The following is a 27,414-nucleotide window of genomic DNA, read 5'->3' as shown; positions in this document are numbered from 1 at the left end:
ATAAAACAAAATAAAAGGCTTGGCTATTTAAAGTAAACTATAAGAATCATAACTTAAAAAAGCAGTGAGTTTTGTTTATAAATTGCAGAATTAAAACAATATCCAAGAAAACCGGAAAATGTTTTTGTTTTACTGACACTCAAATACAGGAAGTAACTTACTTTTGAGAAACTATGCCTGAGCACATGAATTATGTAATTTATGGCTCTTTATAAACACCAACAGGCAGAACAAAAACTAGATTACTCGTTGAAGAAATATGTCATCAGCAGAATTCTAGTCCAAGAGGCCTCATAATAATGTTTATAAACCCAATAATATGCTAACTGAGGTATTTTGGAATTTGGGCCAGCAAAATTGATAGTTCAAAATGCACAATTAATAAACGCTACCTAAAATTTTATCTTTGTGACTAGACAAGATTTAATACTTAAAGCTCTTTTATTCAATTTAGGCACCATTTATAGAAAGGGTGACTAGAGTTCAGGGATCTTGAGATTTGCATGGTCGTACACTCTAATGTGTGGAATTTTCTTCTCCCACATATTTTTTTGGGTTAGTTTTTAAAAAAAACAGTTCTTCTAAGAATCTGAAGCTCTATAGTTTTCTTCTTGCTTTGAAATAGTAATCACAATTCCAGTAGAAGCTTTATTGGGCAGGTCAAATTGCCAGAGTCTCTCAGTGAGCTCCTTTTTCCCTGACTGTCCTTAGCCCTCTGACTGGCCTGGACATTTGTCTTGGCATTCCCAATGAGTCTTCAGATGGAGGGAAGAGACTAGCAGAGAAGCGGGGCTGAAGAAGCTGCCTATGCATATTGACCTGATTCTGAAATGCTTACACTGCAAATCTAAAAATATATTCTAAGTGTAAAGCCCATGTAAAAATTACTTGCACGTTATCTTTCCATCTCTCTACTGATGACAATGAAACACTTTGAGTAAAGCTTTTGCCCTAAGCACCAAAGAATTGCTAAAGAAAGGAAGAGATGGTTAAGAAATTATTAAGGGGCTTCCTTGGTGGCGCGGTGGTTGAGAATCTGCCTGCCAATGCAGGGGACACGGGTTTGAGCCCTGGTCTGGGAAGATCCCACATGCCGCGGAGCAACTAGGCCCGTGAGCCACAATTACTGAGCCTGCGCGTCTGGAGCCTGTGCTCCGCAACAAGAGAGGCCGCAATAGTGAAAGGCCCGCGCACTGCAATGAAGAGTGGCCCCCGCTTGCCACAACTAGAGAAAGCCCTCGCACAGAAACGAAGACCCAACACAGCCATAAATAAAATAAATTAATTAATTGAAAAAAAAAGAAATTATTAAGATTTCAATTAATGTCTCCAATGATTGGGATATAACAGAGGGTATATCATTATTATTCTTTAGGAAATAGAGATAATTCCAAGGTTAATTGAAGTGGTCAAAGGAAGGAGTAGACATGAGTTGACATTCCTTATTTCCATGTCAAATTAGAGGAATTAGGAGTGGTTTTTTTTTTTCAGAAGTGATGTGTATTTTATAGATTTATACGGAAGGAATGCAAATTCACAGTATATTTCATTTGAGATAGTCAAGAAACAGACTTTATGATGGGGTTCCAAAAGTAAATTGGTACATCTAGTTAGTTCTATAAGCTAAAATGGACATAGAAAATATTTATTGAATTTAATGATAATTATTATGATTTGTGGTTGGTATCCTAAATCACTAGTAACCATGCCACATGTGTTAAGGGGAAAGGCCGTTTTGAATTCTCATTTGCAAAAAGAAGAGCTAAAAGATTTCATTATAGATAATTTGTCATTAAGGATTTCACTATACATAGACATCTGCCATTTCCAGATGTCCAAACCAATGTTTGTCAACTTTTTAGGATGTGTGTTAAAGATGTCAGGGATCTATTTTGAAGTCTTATAAAAATATTATAATCTAAGAAAGTTGAAATAAATATTGGGATAGTATTTCTCTTTTTTTGTTTAAGTCTATGTCAAGTAAATAAAATACCTTTTATTTTAATCATTTTGATTAATTAAAGATTTCCCTCCTTAACTCAATAGTGAATAAGGAGCAAATATTCATATTGAAAAGCAACCTTCACTGAAAATACATGCAAATACCATGTTTATCATTAAATGAGATAATTATTCTCTGCTGTTCATGGAAACAAATATTTCTTTATTTTTTATTTTATTTTATTTTTAAATTTATTTATTTAATTAATTTATTTTTGGATGTGTTGGGTCTTCGTTGCTGTGCATGGGCTTTCTCTAGTTGCAGCGAGCAGGGGCTACTCTTCATTGCAGTGCGTGGGCTTCTCATTGTGGTAGCTTCTCTTGTTGCGGAGCACGGGCTCTAGGTGCGCGGGCTTCAGTAGTTGCGGCATGCGGGTTCAGTAGCTGTGGCTCACAGGCTCTAGAGTATAGGCTCAGTAGTTGTGGCGCACAGGCTTATTTGCTCCTCGGCATGTGGGATCTTCCCAGACCAAGGATGGAACCCGTGTCCCCTGCACTAGCACGTGGATTCTCAACCACTGTGCCACCAGGGAAGCCCATAAATATTTCTTTAAAAAGAGATGAAAGAACTCTTCTCTCTTCTATTCAATTAGTATGGTTCTAGGCAGGGCAATTAGGTAAGAAAAAGGAATAGAAGGCATTGGATTGGAAAGGATGCCTCTATTTGCAGATGACATGATCTTATATATAGAATATCCTAACGAATCCTCTAAAAAAACTATTAGAACTAATAAATAATTCCAGCAAGATTGCAGGGTAAAAGATCAGTATAAAAAAAAATTGTATCTCTATGCATTAGCAATAAACAATCTGAAAATGAATTAAAAGAAGATTTCCATTAAAACAGCATCAAAAGGAATAAAATATTTAGAAATATATTTAACAAAGGAGATGCAAACTTGTATTCTGAAAACTACAAAACAGTTTTGAAGGTAATTAAAGGAGATCTAAATAAATGGAAAGACATCCCATGCTTATGGGTCAGAAGACTTAATAGTTTTAAGATGGTAACACTCCCCAAATAGATCTACAGATTCAATGTAATACTCATCAAACTCCCAGCTGGCTTTTTATTTTTTTTGCAGAAACTGACAAGCTGATTCTAAAATACAAATGGAAATGCAAGGGATGTGGAATAGCCAAACAATTTTGAAAAAGAAATCATAGTTAGAAGACTTACAATTCCTGATTTCAAAACTTACAACAAATCTACGGTAATCAAAACAACGTCGTACTGTCATGAAGATAGACATATAGATCAATGAAATACAACAAAGATACAAGAAATAAACCCATGCGTTTATGGTCCACTGATTTTCAACAAGAGTGCCAAGACAATTCAATGGGGGAATGAATAGTCTTTTCAATAAATGGTGTGGGAATATCCACAAAGAATGAAGTTGGACTCTTTAATTACACCATACACAAAAGTCCATCAAAATGGATCATAGATCTAAATATAAGGGCTAAAACTGTAAAGCTCTTGGAAAAAACAGGAGTAACTGTGACTTTGGGTTAGGCAAAGTCTTCCTATATATGATACCAAAAGTATGAATGACAAAAGAATAAATAAATAAATTCAACTTCATCAAAGTAAACACTTTTGTGCTCCAAAGAACACCATCAAGAAAATGAAAAGACAACTTACAGAATGGAAGAAAATATTTGCAAATCATTTCTGATAAGAGACTTGCATGTAGAATATACAAAGATCTCTTACAACCGAATAATCAAAAAGACATCCCAATTAAAAAATAGGTAAAGGATCTGAATAGACATTACTCAAAAAAAAAAAAAAAATACACATGGCCAATAAGCACATGAAAAGATGTAACTTCATTAGCCATTAGGGAAATGCAAATCAAAACATCAGTGGGATACTACTTCACACCCACCAGGCTGGCTATAATAAAAAGACAGGTAGCAACAGTGTGGAGAAATTGGAATCCTCATACATTGTCGGCAGGAATGTAAAATGGTACAGCCACTTTGGAAAACAGTTTTGCAGTTCCCCAAAATGTTACATTTGTTACCATATAACTCAGCAATTCCACCCCTAGGTTTATATCCAAGAGAACTGAAAACATGTGCCCATACCAAACCTATACACAAATATCCATAGAAATATTATTTATAGCAGCAAAAAAGTGGAAACAACCCAAATGCCCATCAATTGATAAATGAATAAATAAAATTTGATATAATCATACAATGGAATATTGTTTGGAAATTTAAAAAAAAGAATTACTGATAAATAGATGAACCCTGAAAACATTATGCTAAGTGAAAGAAGCCAGTCAGCCCGTCACAAAAGACCACATATCGTATAATTCCATTTATATGAAATGTCAGAATAGGCAAATCCATAGAGAAAGAAAGTAGATTAGTGGTTGCCTGGGATTGATGGAGGGGTTATCGAGGAAAAAAACAGCAGTAACTAGTGATGCATACAGGGTATCTTTACAGAGTGTGAAAATGTTCTAGGATCCATTGTGGTGATGGTACACAATTCACAATTTGGTGAATATACTAAAACCCACTGAACTTTAAATGAGTGAATTTTGTGGTATGTGAATTATCTCTCAGTGAGGTTATTATTTTTAAAAAAGAGAAATGGAAGTAGAGTTTCTATACAAAGTTCTAAACCAACTGGTTTGAAAGATTCTTTTTCCTACAGTAGAAAAGCCTACTACATAGGTGACACTAATACCAGAATTTCCCAGCTCCATTTATCATATAAGCTGTAGAGTAAAAATTCTTAATTTTGTCCTGGTGTTTGAGTTTGACCCATGCCACAATTGCCTTTTGATTTCAAGATCTCACAATTTTGAATTCAATCTTGTTCATCTATGTCATCCTAAACTACCACTAGAAGGATTTATATATTTGGCTTTGAGTAGATTATTTTTCATATCCAATTGCCACATGTATTTTCTATAATCTGCTTACCATTTCTCCTCTTCTTAGGAAAGGATATCCAACTTTACATGTGATATTACGATTGGATTCACAACTGTCTTTTTGGATAGCCTAGGAAGAGAAAGTAAACAGAATTAGAGCAGACATGCAGGTGAAATACTTGAGCTTGATAGTCTAGAATTTTCCCAGCTGAGCCTTAGACTGCTTTGCTAGGATTTGTTTCTCAGTGTAGTTGTGAGAGTCACAGCATTCTGGGATCACTTGTCCCACAGCCCATGGAAATGTGAAAACATCACTTCGGTTAAGGATGGCTGTAGGATGAAGAGCATCACACCAGCCTGTCTAGATCTTCCACTGAAAAATGGGAGTACTAACAGCATCTACCTCACAGGGTGAATAGGTGGCTGCACAAAATAACCCACACATACTGGACTGACACATGGAAGCCCACAGTGAATGGTCGTCACTGGAGGAGTGGGTAAGAGCTTGAGTTCTGACCTGGAAACACCAGGATTTAAACTCTGACTCTACTACTGTTAGCTTTATCCTTGTCGGGACTCCTCACTTCTCTGGGCCTGATTTTCTGTCAAGTGGGGTTGGTCGAACTCTATCTCATCAAATTGAAAATGACCTTGAATATGAGACTCACCAGTATTTTACATACCAATAAGAAGGAAACAATAACGCTGCCTGTTAAATTAACATAGCAATTGTAAGATGCAATTACAGAAATGTTAAATTGTGAAAAAAGGGGTTTATCTTAGAATCTCTGTAGTATAATAATACCTACGTACAAAGGAATTAATGAGAGTTAAATAACTATGAATAAGTAGAACTTGTAGAACAGTTTCTGACACATAATATGACTCAAGAAAAGACTGCCATTATTATTATTACTATTGTTGTTATTAATAGAAGGAGAAGAGGGGCCTTGTTGATTTCATAGCTCTGCCTCTCTGCCAAGGCCATGAAGTCATTTGAAGAAGATACAATGATATTTAATATAGTCCTCTTTTCTGAGAAGAATTCAGTGGTAATATTTTCCCAGCATCAATTTGCACATTTGGATTTTTAATTAACATTCTTTCCTGAATCTAAAATAGGTGGTACTATAGGATGGATAAACAAGGTCCGACTGTATAGCACAGGGTATTCAATATCCTGTGAGAAACGATAATGGAAAAGAATATGAAAAAGAATATGTATATATATGTGTATAACTGAGTCACTTTGCTGTACAGAAGAAATTAACACAATATTGTAAATCAACAATACTTCAATAAAATAAAAAAACTAAAAAGAACTTAGAATAGTACATATCAGTAATAAATGTTTATTATTATAAAATAAAATAGGTGGTAATAATATAGGACATTTTTAAAGCCTATCTTAGTATCATGTCCCTAAGTGATATCCTAATAAATGGAGAGAAATGTCAGTGAAAATCTGAATTTATACAAACTAGACAATTAAAGTGTTTAATATTGTTTATAATAAGTGTATTTGCTTTTAATATGAATTATATATATTACTAACTCATATATACTGAATTTTAATTCAGGGGAATTCATTCAGAGATCAGAAGTAAAAGCAAAGTTCAAATTTGGAAGTATTAATTAATCCTGATAGAGCATCTTATGCAGCTGTATGTTATTGCCAAAATAATAAAAAACTTCTGGGGAATTCCCTGGTGGTCCAGTGGTTAGGACCCGGCACTTTCACTGCCAGGGTCCTGGGTTCGATCACTGGTCAGGGAAGTAAGATCCTGCAAGCTGTGTGGCATGGCCCCAAAAAACAAAACAAAACAAAAACCAAAACAAACTTCTGTCATGACAATGAGACATAATCATTTAATACAGCTCTCTTGCCAGTGTAAGGATTGTGCATAGAAAAAGTAGGGAATGATATCGATTTTTTTTGCATGTAAATTTTTTGTTATTGTTCAGCATGTGTATTACTCCTTCTCTGCCTTTCTGTTAAACTGTTTTGACTTTGAGTGTTATGTTTATTTTTTTTTCTTGACTCAGTCTCAATTTCAGTGGTGTAAGGCTTCTGTGAAGCATAAAGTTTTGGTATATCAGAGATCCTTTCCTCATACTGAATCCAAGAAGAGTCGTAGAGCTCTAAAGAAATATATCCAAAAAAAGCTTTTAAAAAAATCTTGGTCCTTTCACCATCAGTGAGTACTAATTTTGTACAAAATGCTTTCTATTCTAAAATCAATGTAATAAAAATTTACCTCAGTAATATGAAAAGTAGGTTCAACGTGTGAGTATTATAAGAATAAATAAATGTAAAACTAAAAGTTTACCTCAATTCCTGAAAAAATTAGATTTGGAGAATAATTCACTATGGTTCTGGTGTTATAGGCACTGTCCTCTTTATTCTTGACTGTGAGGCTAACATTGAACTTATCATTGTGGGACCTGACAATAAGCAGGCCCTTTTCTGTGGTGGAGACATCCAGGACGAGGTCCGAGATACATTTTTCCTTGTTTCCACAATCTTTGGCAAAGGGAATCTGAAATATTCACAGAAAAACATTTTTCAAACTTTAGCTAGGCATTATTGAAAATTACCTATGAACTTGCATAAAAGAAATGACATACTGCCAAAAGAAGAAAATCATACAGAGAATAGATTTCACTGCAGAAATCATAAGGAATTTTTACAGTTGTTCCTGTAATTGATAGGGGAAAATCATAACCTTTACTTTTGGTTATAAATTCTTCCATTCCTTTAAGGAATGCACAGTTTTCACAGATGTTTTTCAGTGGCTTTCGTCTGCCAGAGTAGAACAGTTTCAAAGAAATAAGTCAAGTACTCTACGATCCAAAGTTATGAGAGAACACTGTAACACTCACCTCTGATTATGAGACTTTCTATTTAAAAGAATCAAATACTTAAGATCATAATAGCCTCAGTCGAGAGGGTAGAAAATGAGCAAGCCACATAACTGGGAGCTTGCCTTGACTCCTCTTCTTCATTAAGCCCTTCCCCTTATCCAATCCATCACCAAGAACAGTCCATTCTACGGCTGTTCTAAATATTTCCCACAGCTCTCCTTGCCTCTCCATTTCCACCACCACCCCTAGTCCAACCCATCTTATTTCCTCCCTAGACTAAAGTAACAGCTTCCTGACTGGTCTCCCACACCCACTCTTGATTCCCTCCAATCATTCTCCACTGCGCAGCTGAAGTAATCCTTAAAAAAAAAAAAAAATCCAGTGCTATCAGTGAAACAAGTAAAACCATCAATGGCATTCCATGGCTCCTCAAAAACATTTAAAATCTGTGCAGTGGCACAAAGTCCTGGTGATCTGGTTCCTGCCCGTGCCTCCTGCCTCATCCCACATGACCTTCCGCCCTTGCTCTTCAGCCTCAGCCGTGCTAGTGATTTTAGTTTAGTTCCTTTTATGCCTCAGAACCTTTGTACATATCCCTGTGCTTAGACCACTGCTCTTCTACTTCCTAGGCTTCAGGTCTCAAATGCAATGTCATAAGTTCCAGGGAGCGCCCCTTAACACTTCAGTCTAGCAGAAGTTCCCGTTGAGCTCTGGAAGTTCTCCAGAGCATGTGCTTTAATTACTACCTAATACCTATTTCCTAGGTTAGACTGTAAGCTCTGATGTCTGGTACATATAAGACACTCAATAAATATATTTGGAAGGGAGAAGGGAAAGCAGAAGATAGGTGCAGGGGAAAGCTAATTCTCCACCACTAGTGATCCCTCCATTGGTGCCACACCTGTGATCCCATCCTTTTACCCACTCACTCACTCTTTCTCAGGGGTGGGACAGTAGACTCTGTGAATTTGGAAGCAAAAACTAGGTGAACACAGCTCAGTCCCTTCCTGTCTCTTCTGCTCTTGGGCCGGTGGTGAGCCCATGGGAAGCATATATCTACATTTCCATTCTGCAAGTTTTACAAGGTGGGCCCCCGGGAAGGCCCGAGATTGCTGGTCTGAGATTGCTGAACACTGCTGATGACCTATTTGGTTACCTGTGGTCTACGCCTGGCTCCGTAGGAGGACACCCATTATACCCAAACCATGCCCTGCAACCCAGTGTTCATTAGTAATAAAGGGGAGTTCCAATTGGCCAACCCATGTCTTTCTTTCGATTGGTCCTAAATTTAGGAGCGATAAAAATAGGTGTCATTTATAAGTTCCCTTAAACTCCAACAGTAGGAAGTTAGAAGAATTGGGAAAAGTCTAGAAGAGTCTAATTCTTTTTTTTTTTATATAATATAATTGATTTAGGCTTCTGTGTGTACATCTGTTTATGTGTTTCAGTTTTTTCCCCCCAATATATCCACAAATAGGTATTCTGAATTAAAAAAAATCTGACTTACATATTCATGTACTGAATTTGGTAGAGAATCATCAAGAACGGGCCCATTTTCTGGATCGGTAAGATTAAAATCCAAAGTTATTCTCACAGAGTCCCGAAAGTCATGCTTGTCCTAGAGGTAAAAATATAAAATATGTTATCGGCATCATATTTATTGGATGTTCTGACTTTGTCATGGCTTCCTTCTTCTGCCCTGTGGGCCAGGCTCACTGGACATTCTTGTGTACCTGATCTGACATATGACCTGATCAGGCTTTTGCTTCACTGGAGAGAGACCGCCCTTCTGCCTTAACAAGGGACGCTGCTAGAACGAACGCAGAGGCTTCCTATTGTGACCAGTTGACTCACGTCCACCTTCTCAGATAGGCCTGCTAGAATGATGGATAGGTCATACTTGGCCATGTCAGGATGTACCCCTCAAAGCTACTTACATAATAATATCATTTCTCTTGAGACCTCGAGCTAAAAATCACTGTGTAATACTTATAGGAAAGGCTTTCAACTTCAAGAGAGCAACCCTTCTTTAAATTGAGTTGCATTTCATTAATATAATATATACCTTGAGTTGTAAGAATTTTATATGTGAAATGATATGAAAATAATATGGATGTGATCAACATTGTTTATACTATCATCAGTGACAGCCATCATTCATGACATGTCCAGAATTATGAGCTTTATACACATTATTGAGAATTATTTCAACAATCCTCCAAGATGCATACTAATTACAGTCTTTATTTTACAGATAGAAAACTGAGCCTCTTAGAGACTAAACCACTTTGTCAAAATTACTCAGAAAGTGAGGAAGCTGGGATACAAATTCCATCCTGGCTGACTCCAGAGCAAATGTTAAAATATCCATTAAAATCCAGAAGAATTTTGGAAATTTTGAAACTAGTTCATTCCTTTTAATCCCAGTGCCTAGATATAGCTAGATACTAAATTTTTGGAGAAACATATACTACAGCGATTTTTTAGCAGGTTGGAGGCACTGCCAAATCTGGTTTCATGACTTTTCAAATCTTATCCAAGTTCTAACTCCTAAATGTTCAATTCTGATGAAACAAATAAAAAAAACCCTCCATTTTTATTTTTCTAATCATAAATTGACTTCAATGTTGACCAAATAAGCTTATTTTGACGTATGTCATGGGGAATATCGACTTGAAAATCACTGAGGAAGAGTAAACATGGCACACCAGCACACATGTCTTCTGTCACTTTCCTGCCCCTGACTACAATATTTTCAAAATATAGAAGATGAATACATCAAGAATATAGAAATAAGTCAGAGGTGGGGCAAATAGGCCTATTTCATTTAAAATTCCAAGATCATGTTCAAGTCTCTAAGTCTCAATCTCCGTTAACAAAATCAGTGTTTTCTCGGTACATCCATTCTGTTTTTCTTCTTCTTTAGTTTCATGTATATTTTAAGAAAATGTTTAAGAAACTCCTGTCCCACATATACAGTGACCCAATAAAATACATTTAAAATGGTTCAAACTGGCTTATCAGCCATCTCTAGAGGTTAATCATTTGCTTTCCAAGGCTCCCTCATCCACCAAAACAGGAACAGGTAGCACAAAGTCTACAGATGATAGAAAATACCAGATCTTTTTCCTTTAATCTAAAGTCAAAGAGTGAAACACATAGTTCAGTGGATAAGAACAGACCCCGGAATGCATATGGCCCAACAGTTTCCCCTCAGGGCATTTAAGCACTTCTGATGCACAAGGCCCACAAAAGTTCAACGATGCTTTCAAGTTGAAAGAATGAATGAATTAATTAATGAATGAAATGAATGAATGAAATACAAGGTCTCTATCAACTGGTGTCCTGTGCCTTTTACTGTTCCATAATATATGGATATTTGATAGCATACACAGGGAAGATGAAAGATAGTCTTATGAAATGTATTTGGAAATTAGAAAATCAGACCTGTGATTTTCTGACAAAAGTGAACAAAGTTTAATTCATGATTTGCACTTTGAACTAAAAGTAAGATTGACTGACTTGAAATAAGACATCTATATTTTATTTTTGATTTGGAACAAGGCAGCTATTATATATGATTTACTTGCCAACATGTAGAAGGAATGCTTAGTGCATTCTGATTCTCGAACTGTGATGTTTCTTTGAATCTTCCTCTCTTGAGTTCCAGAGAAAAAACTCCGTGATATCTGTCTTAGAGAATCTAGTGTGATACGGTACTGCATATCTATAAAAATGAAAAAAGAATAATTGACAGACATGTTCATTTCAGGTGATTTTCATATGATCCAGTTCATTAAATTAACATTACAGAAAAATCTCTTGGGCAATCAGTCGACAAAAGTTCTCTGTTATTCAGCACATCCATACTACTGTAATACAATGTATTTGCAGTCATGAAGATAACCTTGAGGAACTCTATAGAACTGCTTTCTGAGTTCACAAGGCTTTTAATGTTTAATTAGACTTATTTTAAAATGTATATGTATGTATACACACACACACACACACACACACACACGCACACACACCCCTACATACCACCTAATTTCTTGTCCATGCCTATGTTTACTGGGTTTTCACTTAAATTTTTTTTTTTTTAGTGTAGAAATGTTGGAGCCCTGGTTAGAATATTCGTTATGTTGTATTTCAATAGAGAAAAAAATACATTAGTGACATTTTAACCTATTTTATAAAAAATGTCATTTTAGACTATGTTCAAAGGATATAATAATATAAGCTTAATAAATAAGTTTAACAAAATAAGCATACCACAATGAGCAAAACAAGTTAAACCTTTTACTTTCTATGAAGGCAACCATCTTTCTTACTTGATTGCTTAATTACTATATAAAAATAAGACAAATAATGTTGCATATGAAAATGTTAATCGTTATTTTACATTCCTATACCTCATTTATCTTCCAGTCAGAGGTCCACTGCAGATCATAAATATGCACATGTAGAACAAATTTAGAAAAATAGATTTTAAGGATTAGGGGGTTTTCTCATTCTACTTGTATTTGGTTTGCAGAGTAAATTACTCTTCGGCAGCCAATGGCCTTCACAGTTTTGACTCCAACATGTTTCAATATCATTAAAAACCGCTTTAGAAATTGTAGAGTGCAGGAAAAAGGGGGATACCCAGGCTGACGTGATGTGCCTGAGAACACATACAGAATCTGTCTGACACTCAAAAACCAGGATCACCTCCTGACTGGAGCAAAGGAATCTCAGGAAGGTAGGGTGGTTGGGTAGTCAGGTCCTCTGCAGTACCAGTCTTACTGGAGAGAGCCCAGTTTCCAACTCTGCCTCTCAACTGGTGTCTCTGTCTTTCTCTCTCTCTTTAGCACTTGACTGTTCAGAGTCAATAGGAGAGCCAGAGGGGAAATATGGAATCCAGCTGTGGAAGGCCACCAAATATAAGCATGTAGTTTCTGCTCCAGAATTTACTGGGTTCCATAACCTATTCCTTCTGCAATAGAATTGTTTTCAAGGTTCAATATGTTTGCAGGGGCAAATGTGATGTGCAGATTCCTATCATCGAGGGAAATAAAAAAAATATCTGACTGGATTTCATCATGCGGGAGCAAATACATTGTCCTCCTGCCCCAAAGTGCTTCTGTATATATGACACTTACCAGCTTCGTAAACCCTGTCTTCTTTGGACTTCAATTTCACATCAAAACATATTGTGGCATTTATGCATACTGTTTCCTTTCCCTCCATGCGGCAGTTTTTCTTTTGAATATTCACTTTATTGGGTTCAAAATTCATGGTCACTTTAACTACAGCCACATCTCGGGACCTGCAAACACATAAGCCATGGTGATGACTCACACATTTTTACATTTAATGCATGCCATCATTTTGGGAGTGCAAAGTGAGTGCATCCAAGAGGATTCTTCTTTGTATACAGTATGGGCTCTCAGGACTCCTTTCTCTCTTGAATCTTTGATATAGAAGAAATTGTAATTGATGTTCTGAAGGCACCCAGGTTATTCTGGAACCATGTTAGGCTTTGGTTTCTGAAGGGTAGCAGAATATGCGACCATAAAATATGGCTATAGGAGTTTAGGACAGGCCACCCCCAAACATGCCGCTTTGGTATATTGATTTTGAGCTGCAGGCACTTAAAACACAAAAAATGCAGGGAGAGGCTTTCTCTGAACTCTACTTACCTGCTTAAAGACAGACCCTCCAAAAGAAACTCAGTTGTCATAAATCTCTACCCAGGAGTTTCATCAACCAGGGAAAATTGACTCATTACAAGACAGGAGGTTGCAGTGGACACCACATCCAGACAAACTTTGTTGCAAACCGTCTTACCTCCCATCTATTCTCCTAAGGGCCTATTCATCTTTCCTAAAAAAATCATTTACTCTCCCCTGAGGCCTACAGCCCCCTCCCCTTTCCCTATTAAGATGATTTTTAAGTGTGAATGCTAAGCTACCCGGGGAAGCTATTCATTTATCCCTGGGATCTCCCATGTATACATGAGGTATATGTGTTAATAAACTTCTGGGTTTTTTTTTTTTTTCTTATTTGTCTTCTTTTACTACAGTCGTCTCAGCCAAGAACTCAGAAGGGTAAAGGCAAAATTATTTTTCATCCCCTACAATTTATAGGCCAAAGACCCATATTGCCCATGATAGAAAAGAGATAAAACCAAGCAACCAGGTGCAACCTCAGAACCAAAACCATATTTTTGGCACTTTTGAGTTTGTTCCCAATCTGGAAAGAGTCTAGAGGCCCCTGGACATCGCTTCTGCACTATAATACTTGTCTGTTCTTCTTGTAGGTTCAGCCTTGTCCCTGTTTCTGAGAAGGAGAAGCAGAATAGCATTTGAAGCGCTGTGCTAGGCACACATGCTATTTATTATTCATTTAAATTTTAAATTAACTTTCATAACAAGACGTTATTATCTCTCTTTTATATGTGAGATAACTGAGGCTCTGAGAGATCAAGTATATTTTATCCAAGGTCAAAAGCTGTTCAGAGGGCAAAACTGGGATTTTAAACCCAGTCTTTTTAATTCCAAAGCCCAGTGATTTCCAGTAATCTGAAGTGAGAGCAGAGTAATACAAAATTAGGCAGAGTATATGGAGCTTGACGCTAATGCCTTAGAATAAAGCCAGCATAATTGTTGAACACCGTTATCTGGTTTCTGCCTTGTAACCAGACTGGCTCTTTAGAGCTAGGTATCTTGTGAACACATAGGTCCCTGCTTATGCTTCTGCGTTTTAAAAGAAAAATTATAGTTATTTTTCTTTTAAAACAATTTACGCATAGAAAATATGAAAATATAGTAAAGGAAACCAAGAAAATACAAATCAGTTGTAATTCTATCATTCAACAGCAATCACCATTCATATACATATATATGTATGTCTGTATAGAGAGAGACGCATACACACACATACATGCATAAGTATACACACACACACACACACACACACACACACACACACACACTGGCCCATATACCTATACAAGCATAAGTACTTTAAAAACATAATATAATAAAAAACCTTCCAATATTTCTATTTTTCTGAGAACATTATTGTTAATGGCAGTATATGATTCCAACATATGCATGAACCATAATCTAGTTACTCAAACCTCTGTTACTGGATATTTATCTTACCTTCTTTAAAAAAATATCTATAACCTACAGCACTGTGATTACTCTAAAGACCATACATCTTTAACCATAGATTATATCTTTAAAAAATTATCAGGAGGTAAAATTAAAAAGTATGAACATTTTAAGGCTTTTTAACCCTTCAGTGACAAATGCCTGCTAATGGGTTTTAACCAGTTTACTGTTTCACCAGCAACGAATGAATGAATAAGTGTGTCTAGTTTCCCGCTTGGAAGTTTGGATCCTCTGGGCATGAGGCTGCCTTGACCACTCCCCAACCCACATCTCCTCTCTGCCCCACGCAGATCTTTACAGCATCTGTGGCTCAGTCTACCCACAGGATGGGGTTCTCCCATCTGCTCCTGGATGTCCCTGACTGCTGGGTGGGCCTATGTTTATCACCTGCCATCCATATCCACTCTCAATCCCTCCTTCGGAATTGAAAATCTTGATCTTCACGTTGCAGTATACTGGTTTAGTCCATTTTGCTGGGCGACGACAGGGACCCAAGTCTGTCATTCTGGCCCCTCGATGATAAAGCCTTGACTGGGGGCAGGAGAGGCCAGAAACAAGTTTTCAGGGCTTTGTAAGAAGCCCTTGAGACAAAACTGGAGAATAAAAATCGTCCTTAAAATGTATGTATATTTTTTAATGTACAAGGGTGAATACAATAAATATTTCTGGGTAAAGATTATCCTAATGAATTAATCCAGGATGAACAGTTCGAACAAAAACTAAATGTTGTCTTCGTTCCCGGAACTGGTGACTTCTGGTCTGGAGCCTTGGTTTCGGGTGGGCTCACCCGAAAGTCACAGCCATTGTTGCCCAGCATTCTCCCCTCCTAGACATCACCTTGCAGTTTTCCTTTCCCTCTACTGTACAGTTAAAAATTTTTTTAAAAAAACATAATGGTTACTCTGTATAGTTCAGTGTACAACTTTTATTTGACCATTAGTTCTTAAGGATTATCTTAAATTATGACAAAGTCATATTTTCCAGTCTCTATCTTCACCTCTTTCACAATTTTCTTTACTATCTTTCTATATAAAGTTTGGCAAAAGACTATCTGAATTGCACTAAACTAATGATTAATTTGAAAGAATCAACATGTGGACTTTCCATTGACGCACATGGCATAAATATTTTTTTATTTATTAAATCCTTCCTTTATATGTCTTAACAAAGTTTGCAACATTTTTCAAAATTATCACACAAATTTCTCGTTAAGGTTATTGACATTTTTTAGTCACTTTTTTTTCAAATAGAACCCTTTTGAAATCGTGTCTTATTAACTAGTTAAAGCTAGTTATTAATGCTATTAATTAATAAATTATTTTATTAATAAGTTAATTAATTAATAAAATGGTATTAATGAATATATCTGACGATTGATGAGGATTTTACAGTTAACTGAAATTAATTTGGGGATGCAGGCATTTTAAAGGCTGAGAAAAGATATTACTGTAGATGCTTCTATGCTTGACCAACAATGTAAACATAATCAGACAATGGTGCACAAATGTCTAGTTCTATGTGTTAGGTAAATGAATGAAGAGCTAAAAGCTTGTAAGTAACTTAAATTTAGGGAAAGTTTCTTGTTTATATACATCCTGTATGAGGCTCACTTTTCCCCTATGCTTCCCTCCAAGCAGAATACTTATCTTAGTGACAATTACATAATAGATACCAGAATTAAGAGTTGATTCTATTTGTTCCTTTAATATGGTTTCTCTATTTTTAAGATTTATCAACTTCTCAGATTCCCAAACTGCATAATTTTTATCTGAACAATGGAGCACAAAAAGAAACAGACATTTGATATATAAATTCTAATCATACTCTGAGCTCTGGAACTATTTGGAAAATATTATCATTTTAATTGGATGTTATTCAAATACATACCAGAAGAGGGCAGCACCACCAAGGCCCCCAATAGTGACATCAGTCAGACCGTCACCATTTAAATCCATTTCTCCGTGGATAGACTGGCCAAAAAATTTCAGTGTCTCGCCATCTCCCCCTGATGGAATACGCTGTGAAAATCCCAGCAGAGAGTTTTTAATGTCAGAAGAGTCTCTTCAAAAACAGTTTCAAATAAATCTGAGAACTTGGATTGGTTAACAAAAAATTAAAATTAGAGATCTTTTGGAAACCTGCCCAAGAGGCCCCTCATGTGGAGATAAGAGGAATTACTCAGATATTCCCAAAGGATATTCTTTTTATAGTGCAGACAAAATCATTTCAGGGTTACTGACACCAGAGAGAGGGGAAAATATTATATAACGTCATCTTGTCCAATCCTCAAGGAAAACATTATGAGTAACTGGCTCTACTTTCTAGCTCCTGTTCAATTCCATTACACAGAGATATTTAAAAGTGCTGTAAACACATCATACAAGCAAGAGGGGGAGTACAAAATTATCCTAGGGTCAGTTTGGGGTTCACTGAACTTTGAGGCTGGGTCTAAATAATACATGCTATCAAATACATTTTTCAATATGCAGCCTTTGCTGTCTGTCAAAAGTGGTTCTGAAAGTCAAAAGCATAATAGACTCAATTTCGTTCATATGTATCCACAATGTTGGGAAGGCACAATGAATATGGAGTTCTCGAAGACTGATCTGTGCACATTACCACACATAATATGTTTGACATCTGTACTTCCTGACTTAGATTGGGTTCAAGCTGATAAAATTTTAATAGAACCTGATGGCAGGGAGACCCTACTGACAGACACTCCCTGAACTCGGGATCTCCTTATCCTCCTGTTTTTCCACTTAAATATCATAAAATAAGAAGCAAAATAAGGCCAACCAGATGGAAACATTTTTCATGCTTAAATGTTTGTGGCTCAGTGGAAATTATTTCCTTATTTTTTCAGCAAAAAAATCAGGAGTTATCGGCCCCACTGTTTCTGGAGGACTTGATTCAGTCTGATTCTGGATCATTCCATACACAAGCAGCACCTCTAGTTACCATAGAAATGAATGAGCACATCCTCACCTATCCTTGGGAAAGCATTTTGCCAATAATTAAACAAACTCAACTCTAATATTCTTTATTGTTTCTGTTGCTTAAAGCTGCACCTTGATTTACCACCATTTTACAAAATTAATTGCTTATGGCAATCTAGTCTACTTACTAATGACTTAAAAATCTTTCTTTTTCTACTGCAAATGCCACTCCATTAAATGTGAGGGATTGAAACTGAATGAATAAAGGGGTAGAACACAAGAAAGAAACTCCTTCCTTCAGTTCCTGGTTCCATCATGCCCCAATAGTTAATACAGCCTATTTCCAGTTACAAAATACCATGAAGATTTTTAACAGAAGCAAATCACTTATTAAATGGATAGGAGTGTCATTACAGAAATATGCCCTTTATTTTGTTGTTTCACTATTAAGGTCATTATGACTTTATGAAAAATTAAGCACAACTTCGCAAGACATGAATATATTTTGAGAATTCTGTTGACTACAGAACCGAAGAACAGTCAACTGTAAAGAGAAATAATTGATGTTCTGATTTTCTTTTCATGTTATATAAGCTAGAAAAGTAGTGAATTCTATTTTATTTACAAGTAGTTGTTCAATGCCTCATTAACTATGGTTACTTAAAAACAGACAACTACATTAGAAGAATTCCTTTAAACTCTTTTACTTTTATAATGCATGAAACACTTCTGTAAATGGACATCTTTCTCATGTAGGAAAAAGTTACATTTATGTATTAGAGCCATTAACTGACAATAAATTTAAAACAAGAACAAAAGAAATCCCCTGCAGGTTAAGTTTAATTATTCAGATTTTTTTTTTCCAAGAGGGATTACTTGGGAGAAAATTATAAACCTTCAGAAGCCCAAATATATTTGATGAGAATATACCAATTTAATTCATAAATATAAACTTAATGTGATTTTATTATAAAAACATGGGTATTGAATATAAAAACAATTTCATCTCCTTTATTGGCTAAATCATGTAATTATTGTTCTCTTACTCAGAAAGTGGTACCCTCTGTTTAGGATCAGGCACACTGTAGATGTTACATAGCATTGTTAAAAAGTGTTCTTTTGTTTTGCTTTTTTTACCATTTCAAAAGATCAGGTCATGGAGACAAGGCAAATAACAACAGAAAAAAAAAAACTAGGTAAAAGAATAAAATTACAAGTAATTCTTCTATAAAGAAAACTTAGAATTAGAAATCTAGTTTCCCAAGAGACAGAAGAAAAAAATTAAATAACTCATGAAGCAAGACAGATGACACCTGGTATTGAACCCACTTATCACTTAAGGGCAAGAATCACAGAATCAGAAATATACGTGTAATATAATAAACCAATGTTATCTCAATGAATAATAAAGCTAAAAAAACCCATATACTTCTACTGATTGTATGACAACACACCACTGTTGTATTGCAGTAACATCCACTCCTGCTACACTAAATTATCATTAAATAAAAGAATCTGTAGGTTTAACGTCTTACTTGTGCATACTCTTCCCTTATAGTCTTGCCACTTCCATGATAAATGTACACGGCTCCCCCATGATCATCTTCCAGGGGTGCTCCTATCACGATGTCATTAAATCCATCAAGATTGAGGTCTTTCACAGCAGAAATAGCTGTTCCAAAACGAGCCCCACATGGTTCATTTTTGTTTTCCTTTGTGCATGAATTGTGCTTCAGAGATGAACAGCAAGTCTGCTTCATGGGTTCCAGGCTCATTTGATATTCAAACCTTGTCTGGAAGAAGGATAAACAGGATAATTATGGATTTCTGTCATTACTACAGCAGAGCGAAGTTTCTAAGCGCGTACTAAATCAGTGCCACTAAAAACCATTTGTACCTCAATGGTAAAGTTTGTAAAATTTCTTAAAAAGTGTGTCTATCTGAGAGCAAAGTTAGAGATTTCAAAGAACAGATTGTAGAAGTGTGGGAAAGATGATGTATTGAGGATTTTAATGGATTCTCCTTTTAATGTAATCAAGTGAGTACATAACTCACAGCAGCTTTTTAAAGCTGAAGAGCTGAATTTTAAAATCCTCAATTCGTGTCACTATCCTTTCTTCACCCATTATTGTGCTTTTTGGAAAAGTCTCTCTCTGTTCTCCCCTATAAAGGACGGAAAGTGTTACCAATGATGAACAGGAACACATTTTCTTGGGAAAAAAGGGAAAAACAGCACAGGACCAAAAAATGTTGACAGGAGGAATCAAAAAGATGATAGGAAGAAAGAGATGTAATTTATGATTTCAAATAATTAATATGGGAAAGACTCTAATAATTTAACAAGCTAAATAGATACATCCCAACTTTGCTGTAAACAGCAAAAAATGCTTCTAATGAAGAAATCAAGAATTATTTCACTTAGCAAATGATGTCTAAAGTTAGGATCAGAAAAACAAAATCTCACTGTAGCAGAGTGAAGTATTCCAAAGACCATAGCAGTTTGCTCAAAGTCTTTGGTGCCACTGCCTTAAAATTCACCGCTTCTCCACAGTCTCTCTCCCTTCCCCCGTTTACACACACAAACACACACACACACACATATGCACGCACACACACGCGTGCATGCACACACTCACACGCACACACACACTCACACACACACACATAGAGCTTGAACTGTTAATGTGACCCACCTCTAGACCAGAGCTCATGAATGGTTGCCCTGTGAACTTAGCAATTTAGTGAGATTTATTTATCTTTATTCTATATACTCTTTAAAAAGTTCACATTTACAAGCAGAAAATATCTAATGGTTTGAACTACTTTATCAGAATTCTAAATGTTCGTTTAGAGACTGAGGATTTAGTGAGTTAGAATGGCCCTGAAAGCTTCTTTGCTCCTTTTGCTGAAGCGAGTGAAAGATTAGACCAACACTATTAATTGAAATTTTAAGAAAGAAAGATTCTCCCAGATTTCTACCAAAGTTATCAGGTTACAGTTACCATTACCTGATTCAGAGCATAGATGTACACTTTTCCTTGTTCCTCTTTCTCTGTTCCCATGAACATGGGAGCCCCGACTAGAAGAATGTCAGTATTAGAATCTTTATCGATGTCAATTGTCGTTAAAACACTTCCAAAGTAGGAACCGATCTAGGACACAAAACAAAACAGAACAAAACAGTCTGATGAACATCAGAAATTTTCAAGGAAACTAAAAACTTGCATTTCTCTTACTTATACCAACTGAGAAGAGTATTTGGGAGTCAGGTGACAAAGGAAATGAAATATAGAAACCAATGCTACCTGAGACCTCTTTATTGGCTCTTGCATGAAGCTAATGAATATTAGGTCCCTCCTGGGGGATGAGCAGCTGTCATAGATTCTGTAGCTTGAGAATAAGAGAAAGGATTTCCTTTGTCTTTCACCCTAACCTCTCTTCTCCACAAATCAGAAAAGATCAGTAATAATACAACAATTTTTTAAGGAAATAAATGAAATAAACAATAGAAGGCATTCCTGAATGGCTTCAGTATATGTTTAAATACACCATGAGGAGCTGAATTATCTTGGAACACTGGGGCAACATATTTCACCTTAGAGTCTTAGAAGACTGTCTACTCAACAAAATCGCTAAGTCTTGTCCCAGCAGCTATGAGAGATAGAGAAATATAAAAGGATTGCTGGAGGACCATCCTCTAGCAGGACTGTATTTTCTCTTTAATGATAGGGATGAATTTTAGGGAAATCCAGGGTACTTGTGCTTCATTATCCAAGTGCAATAACTTTCCAAATGTTGACCTGTGTTTGATATTCGGTGTGCTGTATAATTTTCTCCTTGAAATTTCCTGTCGTCTTCCATGACTTTACTTTTGCTCTTCTGATTCTGCCACTGTATCACAGACCATTCTTTCTTCCCATTTTGCTGGCTCCTTTCTCCCCTTCCATTCCCTAGATTTTGGCCTCCCCTGAGTTCAGACCTGTAACTATTCCCTACCCTTAGATGACCAATCCTTCCCTACCAATTCCCACTATCTCAAATGGCAAATTTCACTCCATCCTCCTTCTCAAGACTCCCAGTTCTACATTTCTACACATTGCTAGACAGCTGCTAGACATTGATTTTTTGAATGTCCTTTTCTCACAGGCTTATGAAAGGTTTAAAAGGTCTTTGCTTTTAGGTTGAATTAATTACAAATATTTAATAAAATGTTGTAAGATCTGGCAATATTGGGTCTTCATTCCCACATGGCAATAGCCGTCTGAAGCTGAGCAGGGGCTAAGCCCGTAGATGGTTCACAAGCTGCCCAGCCCATGGCTCCCACTTCCTATTGTCTTCTGTCCAGTAGCTTTTTTATTTGCTTACCTCCCTGCCATCTGCAACCATTTAGATTTGTGCTCACTGTTACAGAAAACATGTCTAAAACCAAATACCATTTTAAAAATATCTAAACTGCTTGAGTTGCTGACATTCCTTTTTTTTTTTTGAATTTTTGAATTTTATTTCATTTATTTTTTATACAGCAGGTTCTTATTAGTTATCTATTTTATACATATTAGTGTATACATGTCAATCCCAATCTCCCAATTCATCCTCCCCGCCCCCCCCCCCCCCGCTTTCCCACATTAGTGTCCATACTTTTGTTCTCTACATCTGTGTCTCTGTTTCTGCCTGGCAAACCAGTTCATCTGTACCATTTTTCTAGGTTCCATGTATATGCGTTAATATACAATATTTGTTTTTCTCTTTCTGACTTACTTCACTCTGTATGACAGTCTCTATATCCATCCATGTCTCTACAAATGACCCAATTTTGTTCCTTTTTATGGCTGAGTAATATTCCACTGTATATATATACCACATCTTCTTTATCCATTCGTCTGTCGATGGGCATTTAGGTTGCTTCCATGACCTCACTGTTGTAAATAGTGCTGCAATGAACATTGGGGTGCATGTGTCTTTTTGAATTATGATTTTTCTCTGCGTACATGTCCAGCAGTGGGATTGCTGGGTCATATGGTAATTCTATTTTTAGTTTTTTAAGGAACCTCCATACTGTTCTCCATAGTGGCTGTATCAATTTACATTCCGACCAACAGTGCAAGAGGGTTCCCTTTGTTCCACACCCTCTCCAGCATTTGTTGTTTGTAGATTTTCTGATGATGCCCATTCTAACTGGTATGAGGTGATACCTCATTGTAGTTTTGATTTGCATTTCTCTAATAATTAGTGATGTTGAGCAGCTTTTCATGTACTTCTTGGCCATTTGTATGTCTTCTTTGGAGAAATGTTTATTTAGGTCTTCTGCCCATTTTTGGATTGTGTTGTTTGTTTTTTTAATATTGAGCTGCATGAGCTGTTTATATATTTTGGAGATTAATCCTTTGTCCGTTGATTCGTTTGCACATATTTTCTCCCATTCTGAGGGTTGTCTTTTCATCTTGATTGTAGTTTCCTTTGCTTTGCAAAAGCTTTTAAGTTTCATTAGGTCCCATTTGTTTATTTTTGTTTTTATGAGTTGCTGACATTCTAATCATGGTGTCATCTTTCTCCCAGACTCCCAGGCTTGAAACTCAAATCACTCATGATTTACATTATTCGTGATACTCTCCTCAAGCATTCATAAGCAATTTTTTTCACAAAATTTTACACTTCCTGTCTTAGAGACAATCAATAGGGTGATAATGGGCCTAAGATGTCATCCAAATGGTTTCTTTTACAATCTTGTCAATTCTTCCTTATTTATGTCTGCCACATCCCTTCCTTTTCTATTTTTATTGTTGATCTATCATTTCAGGTTCTTCTCGCCTCATTCTTCAGCTCCAACAAAAGTCTTGTTTTTTATTGTTTATGCATTTTCTGATTATAAATGTTGTCAAAGGGCTAATAACACCCTCTCAGCTGGTGAAAGAGAATCTGACCTTTGGTTTATTCTAACTCTGTCCCCCTGGAAATAAGATCATCATATTCAGCTATAACACTTAGCAACATTGAGTGTGGTGAAAAAACCCTCTGATTGGAACATTGCATTTAGGCTGGGTGGAACTATAAACACCCGATGAAGATAACATATTTTGGGCTTCCTAGATTGCAGTGACTCTTCTAACTGCATGCCTTTAGCAGGACCCGGGGAAGCTATGTCTATGGTGCTGTTACAAAAGATGTTGGCTCCTGTAGGGCTTTCAAGCCAGGGCAGCTCCTGCACCTGCTTTAAGTGTCTGTCTCTTGGCACCTCAGCTGTGCTGTTGAGCGGGGCTGCTTCCAGAGCTCCTACAGGGGAGGGAGGCTGGTGCTGCCCTGCCCTTCTGAGTAGTTTGTGTGAGTGTGTGTGTGGGGTGGGTAGTCTAGTGAGTTGGAATATTTAGTGAAGCCCAAGAACGCCCCCATCCTATGAGGAATGTAGAATAAAATCTCATTCTAGAATACCTGGAAAATGCAGAAAACTATGAAGAAAGGAATAAAAATTACCCAAATTATCACCATTTAACAATAACCAACAATAGCATAGATGTTTCTTTCAGTTTAAAAAAGATTTATATATACTTATGTTTGTATATTGCATATATAATTTCTTAAACTACTTTTAATATTCAATATTATCTAATGAGAATTCTCTGACTTTACACATTACAAATTATTTCCCATCACCTCCAGGGGAAAATCCAAATTCCTTAATCTACCATTCAAGACCTCACACAGTTGGGCCCCACTGGCTCTTTCACTGCGCCTTCTACCTATCTACATTCTGTCTTTCTTCTAGACTAGCCCACATTTTATCTCTTATTAAGACTTTCTGGGGCTTCCCTGGTGGCGCAGTGGTTGAGAGTCTGCCTGCCAATGCAGGGAACACGGGTTCGAGCCCTGGTCTGGGAAGATCCCACATGCCACGGAGTAACTCGGCCTGTGAGCCGCAATTGCTGAGCCTGTGCATCTGGAGCCTGTGCTCCGCAACAGGAGAGGCCGCGATGGTGAGAGGCCCACGCACTGCGATGAGGAGTGGCCCCCGCTCGCTGCAGCTGGAGAGAGCCCTCGCACAGAGACGGGGACCCAACACAGCCATAAATGAATGAATAAATAAATAAATAAATATTAAAAAAAAAAAAAAAAAAAAAAAAAAGACTTTCTGTACCATCCTAGCTTAAAAGAATCTTTCTATGTTCTCAATTTACTGTCTGTGGCCCTGGCACTTTCATGCTTATTAATGTTTTAGATTTCTTTGCTTGTGTATATGTTTGTACATCTGTATCTACATCATTATCTACACATCCTACACCTACCTCCATCCAGCTGAAATATTACTGATGCTAAAGACACAGACACTTTACATTCCTCTGAGGAACTTAACATGGGGCCTTGTTCACAGTGCATGTTGAATATGGGGGTACTGTTTTTTAAAAAGTTTAGGACAACAGACAGTTCAATCTACATAGATAGAGTGTGAATGGATTAATTTAAAACAATGATTTTGAAGTTTACCTGTTCCCCATGGAGTGTCTGGAGAATCCTGATGTCTCCATCCTCCATCCTGTAGATGACCACCTGGCCTGTATGATTGTACCGTGGCTGTCCGGCAATGTAGAGCACATCTCCAGAAACAGTGGCAGAGTTTACTGTGTAACCTGACGAAAGAGAGATGCTGGATATACTCACTGGCCCCTTGGAGTTTGCATGGAATAAATTAAGATCCATTTTAAATGGTTGGGAGAATCATTGTTATATGTTTATATGGACTTCTCTTTTTTTGAAAATAAATATATATACTTTAATGCAGGTAAGTTTGTTTAGGTAGAAGCTTTTAGTGTGCTCCCTAATTATCTACCACAACTGCTTCATTCTGAAAAGGTATTTTTCCCCAAACCTCAGCTTTTCATTGTTTAAAAGCACAAATGATATAACGTTGACAGAAAAAGAAAACATACACACACACACACACACAAAACTCTTGCAATCTCAATTTACCCCTTTGAAGTAAATCAATTGTATTTCATTTGGATGCATGTGTCTGTGCTATAGAAATTGATAATTTTATACAGTTGTAATCACAGTAAATGTAAACCTTTTCTGTATTGCTGCCTAGGTTTTTAATTGTAATTTTAAATGGTTGAAGCTTCTTTCTCAGTTAAGGTATAAATGCCTTGTGTTTATACTATAGGACCATTCCCTGTTGGAATGGTGGAATTTAGGTGGTTTTTAATTTTTTGGCATTACACTTCAGCCTGCAAAGACATCTTTGAGTATTTAACTTTTTTCTTTCTTTTGGATTTTGGATTTTGATGACAAATTTCAAGGAATAGATTACTGGAGCAAATTTTTAATGGTTCTTATAATGTCTGATAATTGTTTCCAGAATATTTGTGCTAATTCATTCCATAAACAGCCACTGGAGAGAGTAGTTTAACCAAATTCTTACAAACATTAGGTACATTACTATTATTTAAAATTGTGGATGTTCTAATAAATGTTAAACGATATCACCTTGCTGTGATTTAAATTTTCATTTGTTTGACTAAAAGTGAGCTTGAACAGTTTTTCACAATTATTCCTCTTTTTAATTGGGCCTTCATGACCTCTAAAATTTTAAACTGTGTCTTTAAAGCAGATTATTATTAATTTTTGAGTGAGAATTAGATCTATTCTTTGTATCTCTAGAGAACAGAGCTAAATCAATAGATAAAAATTACCACGTGGAGATGTCAACTCTACAGAAGGAAGAAATGTTCTAATAACCAGAACTGTCCATCATTGGAGTAGAAGGCAGATTATTTTTCCAAATGCCACAGAATAGTATTTTTTACTGAGAAAAAGATTATATTGATAACTTACTACCAAGTATTTTACCATAAGATAATAGTTCCGCTTTCTTCCAAAACTTTAAAAGAGGAACAGAAGTTTTATACTGAAATATGTTTATTCTTACAAGTCCTAAAGGAACACAATTCCTCATCCATATTCCCCTTCATGAATATTTTTCTCACATTCTCATTTCTTCACCTTAGAGCTTTTAAAAAAATTTACTATACATAATAGACTGTAAAATATTCTTTTTCTAATGTGTAATGTGTTACAGTTTTAGGTTACTAACCACAATATTGCTTAAAAAATGAAAACTTCAGAGTCATGTTTATACATAAATAAAATGGAAAAGAAGAATGTGCAAAACAAAGGTTGTGTTATTTCATGCAGCTCTACTAGAAATATTAAGAAGACAGTGGGGTGAGAGTGCTGGGACACAGTGATTTTTTTGTTGTTGTTGCAATTTTCAGAGCTATGAATGCAAACTGATCAAAGAACCTTTAAAAAACAAGTTGAAAATTATGTTTGAGGCTTGGAGTTGTGCGATTATCTAGCTGACTTTGATGACGCGCAATTGATTACTAAGCCTTTAGCTGAAATCTTCACGGGGACAGTAACAACCAGCCAGGCAGCCCTGGTTGAAGCTCAGGCATCTAAAGACAATAAAGAGAAAGTGAGAACAAGGGCCCAGTAAAGTCTAGTCACAATAGAAGGATAATCATTAGAAAGATTTAAAAGCTTAATATCACTTTCTGA

General features: G+C 36.3%; 1 protein-coding gene across 5 annotated transcripts in view; it reads right to left on the bottom strand.

Annotated features, from left to right (window-relative positions):
• ITGA1 (integrin subunit alpha 1) overlaps nt 1-27,414 on the bottom strand; it is a 179,545-nt gene that overhangs the window by 37,001 nt on the left and 115,130 nt on the right. For all 5 annotated transcript variants that reach the window (XR_009502303.1, XM_059916363.1, XM_059916364.1 and 2 more), the window contains exons 12-20: nt 25,342-25,484; nt 20,874-21,017; nt 19,401-19,658; nt 16,814-16,944; nt 12,908-13,074; nt 11,357-11,493; nt 9,274-9,384; nt 7,232-7,441; nt 4,951-5,031 (exon numbers count right to left, since the gene is read on the bottom strand). Coding sequence is in view for 4 of the 5 variants with exons in the window: in XM_059916363.1 (XP_059772346.1) it covers nt 4,951-5,031; nt 7,232-7,441; nt 9,274-9,384; nt 11,357-11,493; nt 12,908-13,074; nt 16,814-16,944; nt 19,401-19,658; nt 20,874-21,017; nt 25,342-25,484 (1,382 nt within the window). In the remaining variant the exon portion in view is untranslated. The remainder of the gene's footprint in view (nt 1-4,950; nt 5,032-7,231; nt 7,442-9,273; nt 9,385-11,356; nt 11,494-12,907; nt 13,075-16,813; nt 16,945-19,400; nt 19,659-20,873; nt 21,018-25,341; nt 25,485-27,414) is intronic.

The sequence above is a fragment of the Balaenoptera ricei genome, chromosome 3, assembly GCF_028023285.1.
Source record: "Balaenoptera ricei isolate mBalRic1 chromosome 3, mBalRic1.hap2, whole genome shotgun sequence".
NCBI lineage: Eukaryota > Metazoa > Chordata > Mammalia > Artiodactyla > Balaenopteridae > Balaenoptera > Balaenoptera ricei.
This window is presented reverse-complemented; position numbering and strand designations above follow the sequence as displayed.